Raw genomic sequence first — 13,098 nt, 5'->3', positions numbered from 1 at the left:
AAGATGGTGGGGGCCCTGTCCCCAGAGAATAAGGGGTTCCCATCCCCAGAGAAGATGGTGGGGGCCTTGTCCCCAGGGGAGATGATGGGGCCCTGTCCTCAAGGAAGATGGGGTCCCTGTCCCCAGGGGTGATGATGGGGGGCCCCCTGTCCCCAGGGGAGATGATGGGGGGTCCCTGTCCCTGGGAGAGATGATGGAGGGCCCTGTCCCCAGGGGAGATGATGGGGGCCCTGTCCCCAGGGGAGATGATGGGGGACCCTGTCCCCAGGGGAGATGATGGGGGGGCCCTATGGGGTGGGGTATGGGATGGTTTGAGGGGATATAGGGTCATCTCACTTACCATATCCAAGCTGCAGGGCACTCATCCATGGTTGCCTGGCTGGGCTCCCTCCAGCAGCAGCACAGACAGGGCGATCAGCATATCTACAAGGCAAGAGAGATCTGTGTATGATGGGGGGGGGACAAGTAGTGAGAGCCTGCAGTGTCCTCTGGCTCTCATAGGGCTGCTGCACATGTGTCCTTAAACTTCCTTAGCGTGGGGGAAGTGTGCAGAGCACTGCAGAAAGGAATGGCTGCAGCCGACTTGGGGGGGTGGGACTCTGGCTGGAGAGGACACTGAGCTGGGCGGCGCTGCATTAAGAAGGAGAGAGGAACCCGGAGGAGCTGGCCAAGGACAGGGCATGCAAAACATAGCAGCCAGTGTGATAGAGCAGGGAGCTCTTCTACAGAGCCGGCTCTTCAATTAGGCAAATTAGGAGCCCGTGGGGCCCCTATGAGTTGCGAGGCCTTAGGCGACCACCTAATTTGCCATATTAGAGAGCCGCCTCTGCCCAAGTGTCAGTGTGTCATTGATCTGGGACCCCCAAGTGTCAGTGTGTCATTGTTCTAGACCCCCAAGTGTCAGTGTGTCACTACAAATATAATATAATAATCATAGCAATCATATATGACTTTCTACATCCAAGAAGAAAATGAAAGAAAAAAAGAAGAGAACAACAACATTTATCTAATGAGCAAGTACTCACTTGTAAATCAAATAGGCCTGTGGGCCATAGAACCTCAGTCCACAAAGAGTGAAAAATGCATCCCAGCTCACACAGATAGGGGGCTGTCCTGGGCTTGCAGGAGAATTCTGCATGGATCAATATTACAATTCAGTCCAGAGTAAACTCTGGACCTGCCTACCACCGGAGAAGACCAGAAGAGCAAGAAGATATAAGACATCATGTTAATGGCTAGATGACAGTTGAAAATGGCATGTATGCATAAAAAAAATGAAAGGGGACTTCAAGAAGGAGGGGATGTAAGAGAACTTGGGAGTACTCAGTAAGCCTTTATTTATAATATTGATTATATTAAGCCAATCTCACATTTTTATCTAAAAGAAAAACCCTTCAACAGAACATACTGTACAGTATATTCCCTTTAAATGCTCAGTGGGAGGTTGCTACATTTTTAACAAGAGCTGGGAGTGAGATGCAGTACACAGGTGGAGCTCAGGTGTGTCAGTACACAGCATAGTCTAAGAGAGAACAGCAGGTGACATTAACCATGAGGATGGTGACTTGGAGAAAATGCTCATTCATCTTCTGCAGTCTTGTCTGCCTTGTCGGGGTGAGTAAGATTACCCAATTGGGGACTTTTAGAAGGGTTCTTAATAGCGAATGCATTTGAGGGATAAGGGGGGCAAAGAGACAATTTTTCTTTAAAACAAATTATCAGTGGTCATTAGTAGGGAAGGGCTTTAAACCAACCAGTAAACCCCTATATGTAAAAGGGTCACATTGGTCACATTGCAATGCTCGTTTCAGGATTCCGAAAAGTTTTCCCGCTTGTCATCACATAATTTCTACCAATTTTCAAAATTTGAGAGCATGTCCGATAAGTCAAGCCAGCCAAAGTCATCTTCTGCAATCATTCTAGACATTTTAGGCATGAAGTTGGGCCTGGGTTGAGGGCATGAAATTGTCCAAAATGTGTTGGCATGCTGAGTTCCTTTCACTGGAACTAAGGGGCCAAGTCCAACCTCTGAAAAACAACCCCACACCATAACCCCCCCTCCACCAAATGATTTGGACCAGTGTACAAAGCAAGGTTCATAAAGACATAGATGAGCGAGTTTGGGGTGGAGGAACTTGACTGGCCTGCACAGAGTCCTGACCTCAACCCGATAGAACACCTTTGGGATGAATTAGATCGGAGACTGCGAGCCATGCCTTCTCGTCCAACATCAGTGCCTGACCTCACAAATGTGCTTCTGGAAGAATGGTCAAACATTCCCATAGACACACTCCTAAACCTTGTGGACAGCCTTTCCAGAAGAGGTGAAGCTGTTATTAGCTGCAAAGGGTGGGCCAACTAAATATTGAACCCTACAGACTAAGACTGGGATGCCATTAAAGTTAATGTGTGTGTAAAGGCAGGTGTCCCAATATTTTTGGTAATCTAGTGTATTTTGCATGTTCTTGCCCTAAAACAACAAAGAAGCAATTTCTGTCTGCTGGGCATATGGCAGTATGGTGTTAAAAAGAGGTATGATACAATTAATGTGTTTTTTTTTCTATTATCAATAAAGAGTACTGTATGTGAAGTCAAAATGTTACTGTTCGGGTTTTATATTTTAGAAGGCTGGCCATTGGCTAGCCTGAGTTTGTAGGAGGAGTCTGGGGCTTAAAATCCCCCCTCCTTCCCTACACACTCGGATGTTTATCCATCTTCCTACTGCCGTGTCCCGCAGAATTTTTTCAGATGCCGCAGCCTCAGTGGGTTTTGCAGCAATTTGTGGATGTCAGTGGTTGGCCGCTCTATGGCCCCCCTGAGGTTTTCAACATTTTGCTCAGACTTCTGCTCTGTTTGAGATTTATCCAATAGCTGTCACTTGGGGTCCCACTTGGTCTGGCCACACAGTTATTTTATTTGCCGATAATTCAGCTACAGCCGAAATTATCAATAAAGGTCGCTCATTATAATGTCCTTCATACGCAGGTTGACATAGTTGGGCCTCATGCACAATTTTCATTTTAGGCCTCATGCAATTTATCAGTGGTGTCTATAATGTGGCTGCTGACGCCTTATCCCGTTTTGATTTCCGGCATCTCTTCCTACAGCATCCGGAAACAGGTGTGGGCAAGCCGGTTCCTCCTTTTTCCACACTGACAATGGATTAGCCGCACTCAGGGTTCAGGCTGCCAACATGGTAAATTCTTCATTGTCAACAAATACTCTCAAGGCTTACAAGATACCTTGGAGGTGTTTTTGTAGTTCCATAACCCGCTATCCCTGCAATTTGGTCGGGGATGTCAAACACATGTTGGCTTTTGCTGCCTATTGTCATGGCGAGTTGTCCCTTTCATTCAATAACATCAAGTTGTACTTCTCAGGTATTCAGCACTTTATGTCACTTCAGGATCTTGATAGACCATCCTTTTTTGCGGCTCATCCCATTAAAGCCATTTTGAAAGGTATACAGAAAGATCAGGGTCAGTCACGTTTGACACGTCTGCCAATCATCGGCCAGATGTTCCATGGGCTATCAGATTTGTTGTCTCTTTCCCTGTTTGGCTCAGGTCCCAGCCTTGTCCTCAAGGCTGCTGTCTTCCTAGTTACTTCGGTTACTTCGGTTTCCTCTGAGGTATCCCAAGACAGTCACAATGCACCGGTGCTCCTTACGGGTAGTCTCACCAGATGTCCTGATCACTTTTCTCTTCAACTACCCAACAACAAAAAACAGCAGATGGGTCAGGGTTTCATTATCAGTTATTACAAAACTAACACTATCTGGTGTCCAGTTGATGTCTTGGACCAGCTCTTCTCCATGTTCGCAGCGGCTCCTCTTGATAGCCCATTACTCTCTGTCAGGTCACCTTGAGGCTAGGTGACAGATGCACTCTGTAGGAGTCAGAAGTGCACCGCTAGGTAGTGGACCCTAGGACTGACTACTGCGGATTGAATCCTGCGAGGTTCAGGAAGCAGGTCTACTGGATCACTGACACAGATCCCACTGGGAGCTAGAGCATAGATTCCCCAGGGCGCGGAGTCTAAGAGCCAGCAGGTGTTCACCAGAGCCTCTAGTGGTGAGGATGGACTGCGCTGCAGTCTGGCTCCAGGTCGCGGCCCCCAGGGTCTCACAGCTCACGCTCACGGTAGACTACAGGAGAAGAGGAAGGAGGCAGCAGGCTGGAACAACAAGGAAAGTAAGGGACAAGCCAAGGTCGGGGCCACAAGCAGACAAGGACAACAGAGTTCACGCCAAGGTTCAGGGTCACAGGCAAACAGGGATGGTCGGGGACACGCCAAAGGTCAGGGTCACGAGCAGACAGGAATGGTTAAGAACAGTCGGTAACTGGAATCAGACGTAGGAAACACAGCAAGTACACACGAAAGCTAACACACAATGGTTGATCAGCACTGCTGGCTTGCAGTGCACAGGTTAATATAGGGTTCCCTGATAGGAGCTGGGGTGGAGCCATGCTAGAGGAGAATTTACAAAAGCAGTCAGGTGAGGGTCAGCTGGTCTCTAGAGATGAACACATGGAGACAGGTAAGCTGACAGACAAGCTCTATTGCATAACCATGACACTCCCTTTCCCTACGTAACCTCTGGCTTCCAGACAGTTCATCTCACATGTTAGAATTTTGCTCGTTAGTTTGGGATTAAATCTGAAACTGTTTTTGGGTCATTCCTTTAGGATGGGGCGGCTTCCTCAACATCCAAGCAAGGGGTCCCGTCCCATGTTATTAAAAACATGGGATGTTGGAAATCATCCTGTTACAATCGATATATTCTTGATCCTCATGAGGAAGTTAAACAAGCTTTTGCTACTCTGCTTGACTGCACATGTTTTCCATTAAACTTCACTTTGCTACACCTAGTTCTTGTATTTTTGCCCTCTTTTAAGTATACTGTTACACGCGACCATGGCACACCTCAGGTTGCCTTAGTTGGGGTAGGACGCAGAAAAGGCTAGCCATTGGCTTACCTGAGTTTGTAGGAGTCTAGGGCTTATAATCCCCCCTCCTTCCCTACACACTCGTCGGCTAGCGTTTTTCTGGTTCCCTCCCACCCATACTCCTTATACTGCATATTTCATACTCAGAGTATGCCCTCTTTTAAGCATACTGTTCCATGTGACCATGGCACACAATTGCGCAGTCGTGCGACGATGCACCCAAACAAAATTGACATCCCAGATTGTAAACTCTAACGAGCAGGGCCCTCTGGTTCCTCCTGTATTGATTTGTATTGTAAGTGTACTGTCTGCCCTCATGTTGTAAAGCGCTGCGCAAACTGTTGGCGCTATATAAATCCTGTTTAATAATAATAATCCTTTTTTCACCACAAATAGAGCTTTCTTTTGGTGGTATTTGATCACCTCTGCGTTTTTTATTCTTTGCACAATAAACAAAAAAAGAGAGACAATTTTGGAAAAAAAGCAATATTTTTTTACTTTTTGCTATAATAAATATCCCCCAAAAATTTATAAAAAAACAATTTTTTTTCCTCAGTTTATGCCGACATGTATTCTTCTACATATTTTTGGTAAAAAAAAAATCGCAATAAGCGTATATTGATTGGTTTGCGCAAAAATTATAGCGTCTACAAAATTGAGGATAGATTTATGGCATTTTGATTGTTATTTTTTTTTTATGAGTAATGGCGGCGATCTGCAATTTTTATCGTGACTGCGACATTATGACAGACAGATTGAACACCCTTGACACTATTTTGGGACCATTGTCATTTATACAGCAATCAGTGCTATAAAAATGCACTGATTACTGTGTAAATGACACTGGCAGGGAAGGGGTTAAACACTAGGGGGCGATCAAGGGGTTAAGTGTGTCCTAGGGAGTGATTCTAACTGTGGGGGGTGATAGGGGGGATACCACTAACATGACAGTGATCACTGCCCCCTGATGACAGGGAGCAGTAGATCCCCATCATGTCACTAGGCAGAACAGGGAAATGCCTTGTTTACATTGCATCTCCCCGTTCTGCCTCTCCGTGACACGATCGCGGGACACCGGCGGACATCGAGTCTGTGGGACCCGCGGGCACGGTCACGATTTACGCCAATTAAAGGGGACGTACAAGTACTCCCATTTGCCCACCGCTGCCATTGTGCCGACGTATATCGGCGTGCAGCGGTCGGCAAGTTGTTAATAGCGTAATAATCACAGACCTCAGATCAGCGCAGAGCATGCTCAGTGACGTCTCTCCTCCCGGTTTCCTCCTGTATGTATACAGGAATAGATCACAGTCGAGGAGGAGGGGGCGGGCCCAGGCAACACTATAGTGTAAGACGCGGCTGGTGGGTGATGAATGGTGAGAGATGGCAGACTGCAGAGCAGAGATCGCGCTGTGTGGGACACCAAACACCTTGCACAAGCTGCGGGGTAGGTGACACTGGTGCCCACACTAGCCGTGCCTCTGCCTGCAAGTGATTGGAGCCAAGTTCCGATACTTAGTTTTGCTTGTGTATTCGCAGGGACTCCTCTCCAGGAATGGAATTTTCTGTCAAGATGAAAGATGAAATTCAGTTGTTATCAGAACTGGTGTTCCCATTGCAAGATTTTCCGTCACATGTTCCTGTGAAATCTCTACATTTTCCGATCTCTTTCAGTCCCAGCAACAATGTTCACCAAGACAAATGAGGGGGGGAATCTACCCAGCAAGGACACAGCAATAAAAACTTTACTTCCATACTCCATCCAAAAGCTAAAAGTTTAGGCTTTAAAAAACGTTAATTTCTTAGTGACTGTAGAAAGGCCAAGGGGTGGAAAAGGCCCCATTAGGGGGAATCTTGAGATGAATTAAAATGATATTTAAAGGTTTGTTTAATAAAAATAAACACGTCTTTCTTACCTGCTCTGTGTAATGGTTTTGCACAGAGCAGGTGCTTCTGGCCCCCTTCATCAGTGCCCCCAATAGCAAGCCCCTTGCTATGGAGGTGCATACTCGCTCCTGAGCCCCGCTCTATGCGTCCATGAGACATATGATACTTTCACACTGCCTAGCACCTGGCATTAGTGGTAAAGCGCCACTAGTTTTAGCAGCGCTTTTCCACTATTATAGCAGTGCTTTTGGGCCACTAGCAGGGCGCTTTTAACCCCCCCTAGCGACCAAAGAAAGGGTTAAAAGAGCCCTGTTGTGGCATTGCCGAAGCGCTTTGCAGGCGCTTCGGCAGCGCTGCCCATTCATTTCAATGGGCAGGGTGTTTTGGGAGCGGTGTATACAGTGCTCCCGCACCGCCCCTGAGATGCTGCTTCCAGGACTTATTTTTACCCTCCTGCAAGCGCCAGTGGCGGCTGGTGTTCAAAAATTTTTCGGGCGGAGCAAACAAACTGAAAAATACTGAAACCCCCCCATTAATTGCAGCCCCACTGTGCCCATCAAACGCAGCCACTGTGCCCATCAAACGCAGCCACTTGTGCCCATCATATGCAGCCATTGTGCCCATCAAACGCAGCCACTGTACCCATCAAATGCAGCCACTTGTGCCCATCATATGCAGCCACGTGTGCCCATCATATGCAGCCACGTGTGCCCATTTTATGAAGCCACTGTGCCCATCATATGCAGCCACGTGTGCCCATTATATGAAGCCACTGTGCCCATCATATGCAGCCACTTGTGCCCAGTATATGCAGTCATTGTGCCCATCAAACGCAGCCACTGTGCCCATCATATGCAGCCACTTGTGCCCATCATATGCAGCCACGTGTGCCCATCATATGCAGCCACGTGTGCCCATTATATGAAGCCACTGTGCCCATCATATGCAGCCACGTGTGCCCATTATATGAAGCCACTGTGCCCATCATATGCAGCCACTTGTGCCCAGTATATGCAGTCATTGTGCCCATCAAACGCAGCCACTGTGCCCATCATATGCAGCCACTTGTGCCCATCATATGCAGCCACTGTGCCCATCAAATGCAGCCACTTGTGCCCATCAAATGCAGCCACTGTGCCCATCATATGCAGCCACTTGTGCCCATCATATGCAGCCATTGTACCCATCAAACACAGCCACTGTGCCCATCATATGCAGCCACTTGTGCCCATCATATGCAGCCACTGTGCCCATCAAATGCAGCCACTTGTGCCCATCAAATGCAGCCACTGTGCCCATCATATGCAGCCACTTGCCCATCAAGTGCAGCCATTTTTGCCCAGTATATGCAGCCACTAAGCCCATCAAATGCATCCACTGTGCCCACCGACCCTCCCCCCCACTAGCGGGGTTTGCATCTCTGGTAGCATGACTCCCAGACTCCCACCCCCCCGCACGCGGCTTGTGGTTTTGGTAGCACAATCCAAAGCAAACTCCCCCATTCATCTACGTCTACATGCTATTTTGTTGCAAAATCAACCCCCTAGCATTTCCAGCACCAGATGATTCATGTAGTGTTTACTTCCTGGGATCCATCTGCCCTTAGCTTGGGCATGCAGACAGGAGGGTGTGCTTAGCTGAGAAAAACCCTCCTCCCCTCCTCCAGATGAAAGAAAAAAAATGCCCAGAAAGACTCTTGGATGTATGATATCATTTCCTCCACTCCAAACTCGTCATCCATGTCTTTATGGACCTTGCTTTGTGCACTGGTCCAAATCATTTGGTGGAGGGGGGATTATGGTGAGGGGTTGTTTTTCAGGGGTCAGGCTTGGCTCCTTAGTTCCAGTGAAGGGAACTCTTAGGGTGTCAGCATACCAAGACATTTTGGACAATTTCATGCTCCCAACTTTGTGGACAGCCTTCCCAGATGAGTTGAAGCTGTTTTAGCTACAAAGGGTGGGCCAACACAATATTGAACCCTACGGACTAAGACTGGGATACTAATAAAGTTCATGTGCGTGTAAAGGCAGGCGTCCCAATACTTTTGACAATATAGTGTAGAGTTTTGTTAGAAAATTTTCATTTTAAGAACTTTCCTTTTATTTTCTAATTGTTAGCGGGGTCAGATCGACATTCATTTTCAACCACAGTAATAGGAAAATTTGAAGGAGCAGATCAGAAAACTTTTCTCGATCAAACAAATTTTCGGACAGTGTATGTGGTTTTCCTTTTATATTCATTTAAAAATTGATTCGTAAAACCATGTGAAATTTTCAAACAACAAAATGTGTTTATGAAATGAAATGTAATGTACAAAATGAAATGTACAAAGAATTTCCATGAGAATATTCTCATTCAAAAATCTATACTGTACATGCATGGCCAGCATTAGGAGTGAAGATTTATTCCCTCCAAGCTTCTGGTCATCCTGGCCAGCACTGAAGTTAACCCCGTAAGCCCAACACAGACTTCCCAGGTTGTAAAAAGCAATGTGTACATAGTTAGTCAGGTTGATAAAAGACACAAGTCCATCTAGTTCAACCAATAACAAAAATAAATAAATAAATAAAAATCATACAATCCCATATACCCAATCCTATACCCACAGCTAATCCAGAGGAAAGCGAAAAACCCCAGCAAAGCATGATCCAATTTGCTCCAGCAGGGTAAAAAAATTCCTTCCTGATCCCCCGAGAGGCAATCGGAAATTCCCCGGATCAACTTTACCTGTAAATGTTAGTATCCAGTTATATTATGTAGACCTAGGAAAGAATCCAGGACTTTTGGAAAGCAATCTACTGAGCTGGCCAGAACCACCTCTGGAGGGAGTCTATTCCACATGTTCACAGCTCTTATCCGTACACACGGTCGGACTTCTCGTCGGAAACAGATATGACGGCTTTTCCGACGGAATTCAGCTCAAGTTTGCCTTGCATACACACGGTCACGCAAAAGTTCGCTGAAATTACGACCGTCAAGAACGCGGTGACATACAACACTACGACGAGCCGAGAAAATGAAGTTCAATGCTTCCGAGCATGCGTCGAATTGTTTCCAAGCATGCGTAGGAATTTTGCATGTCGGAATTGCCACAGACGTGCCACAGACTATCGCATTTTTGGATAGGAACTTTTTCTGACCGAAAAATTAAGAACATGCTCTCAATTTTTTGCTGGCCAGCAAAAGTCCCAGTTCTTCAAAAGTTCTTAATTTTTCGAGCATACACACGGTCGCATTTTCCGACAGAAAGATCTCATCGGTCTTTTGCGGGCCGAAATTCCGATTGTGTGTACGCGGCATTACTGTAAAGAAACCTTTCCGTATTTGGAGATGAAAGCTCTTTTCCTTAAGACGGAAAGAGTGCCCCCCTTGACCTCTGTGATGACCTTAAAGTAAATAACGCAACACCAAGTTCACTATATGGACCCCTTATGTATTTGTATATGTTGATCATATCCCCCTTTAATCTCCTCTTCTCAAGAGAGAGTAAATTCAGTGTAAGTGAAAGATGTTCCAGGCTGCTTCCAGCACTCTATAGCTCATCCGTAGATACAGGCGGTCCCCTACTTACAAACATCTGACTTACAAACGGAGAGAAACAACAGGAAGTGAGAGAAAATCTATCCATAGGAAGGGAAATTCTCTCCTGTAAGAGTTAATATGGGAAAAAGGTGCCTCCACTGATGCTTTATCAGCAGTCCATGTTTCCCTAACAGCCCAAATTTTTCAAAGTCATTGGGACAGAAAGTGAGGTGAAATCTTCTGAACAGGGGCACAGACAGCAAAACAAATGTTACAGGGGTGATAAACCTTCCCTATGCTATCCAAAAAGCTTAAAAATAAATTTTTTGGCTGGAGCTACTCTTAAAAAATGGACCCGTTCCGACTTACAAACAGATTCAACTTAAGAACAAACCTACAGTCCCTATCTTGTTTGTAACCCGGGGACCGCCTGTATTGAGATAGATGTGACCAAAAGCAAAAGTAAAGAAAGCCCGGAGCAAAGAAATAAAAATAATAAGCAAAGGGCGGGCATGACAGAGTTAACAGTGGAACATAGTTTGAGGGATGTTTATGTTAGAACAATTGGGATTGGTAGGTTATTAGGAAGGGGTGGAGCAAAAATTAACTGAACAGGGGGCAAGGTCCCTTCCCAGCTCAGTTGGTCTGGAAGAGAGAGCTTGCAGCATGGCCGCTGTGAATCCCTGTTTGCAAGATTGAAGGCCGGGACTGCGTCCAGGGGACCTGGATGGCTTGAGAGCAGCCTGGATGCGGCGCTGGGTGACAGTGCCTCAGCGGCCATTTCAGCGGTGGGTGAGTCGGTCCGAGCGCGGTGGTCCAGGCCGCCAGGCTCGTTTCTCCCCGGATCCCCCTCTACTCCTCCCTCCCAGGGTGCAGAGTCAGAAGCTCCGTGCGGGTCGGCCGGTTTCTGGGCCGCCCGCGAAGCGCGCGGTGGCGCAGGAAAGGGGGGGTTCGCTCCCAGCCAGATCCCTCTATCCCCCTCCCTCCCAGAGAGCAGAGACAGCAGGTTCGGGCAGGGAGGCCGGTTTCTGGGCCTCCCGCGAAGCGCGCGGCGGCACATGAGGTGGGGAGAAGGGGGGGCAGAGGCCATCAGTCCGTGGAGCATCCAGGAGTAGCGCCAGCAGTTCCAAGGCGGATGCTGGGCCTAGCGAAGATGGAGCAGGGAGACAGGCCCCTGGCGTTTCCACAGCAGGGGCGGGGCTTCAGCATGGGAGAATGGCAGCAACGGCACCCAGGCACCCCAAAGCTGGGGCTGGGGGGCACGTAAGAGGGGAGGGAGAGAGGACAAAAGCGGGCAGTGGCCTGTTGCGGCACTGTGGGATAGATGTCATTGGGCCCATAAAAAAGCGACCCACAAATCAGTGGGTGAATCCGGCGCTCGGAGGAGGAGCTCTGTAGGACCGCGGATCCCCGGCGGACAGGGAGGTGTCTGCTGGAGGACTGTCGGCCACTGAAGCGGAGATAGGAGAAGACCGGTCAGAAGGAGAGCTGTCGCAGTCGGATGACGATGGGCAGCAGGGACGTCATGCTGCAGTGGAGACGGGACTTTCGGCTGGTGGGACCCTTCCCAGGCATCTCGGGAAGTCCATGTTTATTCCTTCACGTGTTGTTGGTAATCTTGTGGGGGAGGGGGGCGAGATTAACAGTGGGGGTCAGGGAGCAGCGGGGCAGTCGGATGCGACTGTGCCTCCCACTCGGCCGCGTGGGCGGTTGGCCGCGCTACGGCGGAATTGGGGTTGCAGGAATTCTGAGCAGGTTTGAAGGATTTAGTAAAAAATTTGAGCTGGGGACAATTGGGATTCAGTTTCCTGCGGCGGTGGGTGGATCCTGGGGTCGGGGGGCAAGGGTCGGGTGGTCAACGGGCTCGGGGACTCCCCCCGTGCCTGCTACGGAACAAGCGGCGCCCGCGACGGAGGTCGCTGGGGTGGCAGTGCAGGAGGTGGTGCCTAAGCCGCCGGGGGGGGGGGGGGGACAGGGGAAGGGGCGAAAAAACAAGATTTGGTGAGACTGGCAGATGCAGAAAAATGTGAGGTTTAGGTGGGTTTTGAGGGGCCCATCGGAGCGCACCTAAAACCTGAAGTTCGAGAAAAATTAGGAAAGGGGAATACGTGGAGATTTTGGCGCTCCTACCGCTGGTAAAATGTAACTTAGATAGGGTTAAGCCGGAGGATAACAAGAAGGAGGACAAGGAGAAAAGGAGGTAGAGGCTTATCCCCAGGACTTTTGCGAATTGGCTGCAGGCCGTTGCAGTATTGGCAAGTGTTATTGGGGAAAAGAACCCAGAGCAATGCTCGTCATTGTTTGGGCTATTTGGACGCTATAGGTGTGGCATTCAGAGTTACAGGGGAACAGCTTGGCTGCGGTATGACGAGCAGTTTTTAGGCAGCAGAGGGCTATACTCCTGTCCTTGAAGTGGGATCATAAGGACATCAGCTTATGGATGCGCCTTATGACCTCGGCTAGGCCGACGGCTCTGTTGTTTCAAGGGGTGGCAGTTTAATAAGGGTTCCTGTAGATTTGGGGGGTCGTGCAAGTACAAGCACGAAGGTTCAGGTTGTGGAGGGGGACACACGGTGTCCCGGGGTTTTTAAACAAGGAAAGGGCCGTACCGGCGACCCTGGGGGAAAAAGGGGAGAACGCCGGTGAAAGTGGCAAAGATGCAACCTTTCCTAGATAGATACCCAGACAGGGAGGCAGCGCGGTTACTTGGTCGGGGATTTGCGGAGGGTTTTAGAATCCC

General features: G+C 48.5%; 1 protein-coding gene across 1 annotated transcript in view; it reads left to right on the top strand.

Moving 5' to 3' along the window:
- Positions 1-1,483: 1,483 nt before the first annotated feature.
- Positions 1,484-13,098, top strand: part of LOC141133483 (NXPE family member 3-like) — a 126,735-nt gene continuing 115,120 nt past the window's right edge. The window contains exon 1 of the mRNA XM_073622876.1: positions 1,484-1,614. Within this exon, the coding sequence (XP_073478977.1) occupies positions 1,552-1,614 (63 nt within the window). The 5' untranslated portion in view covers positions 1,484-1,551. The remainder of the gene's footprint in view (positions 1,615-13,098) is intronic.

Source organism: Aquarana catesbeiana, linkage group LG03, assembly GCF_042186555.1.
Source record: "Aquarana catesbeiana isolate 2022-GZ linkage group LG03, ASM4218655v1, whole genome shotgun sequence".
In the NCBI taxonomy this organism is placed as follows: domain Eukaryota; kingdom Metazoa; phylum Chordata; class Amphibia; order Anura; family Ranidae; genus Aquarana; species Aquarana catesbeiana.
The sequence above is the reverse complement of the archived record's forward strand: the minus strand, read 5'-3'. Positions and strand labels throughout refer to the sequence as shown.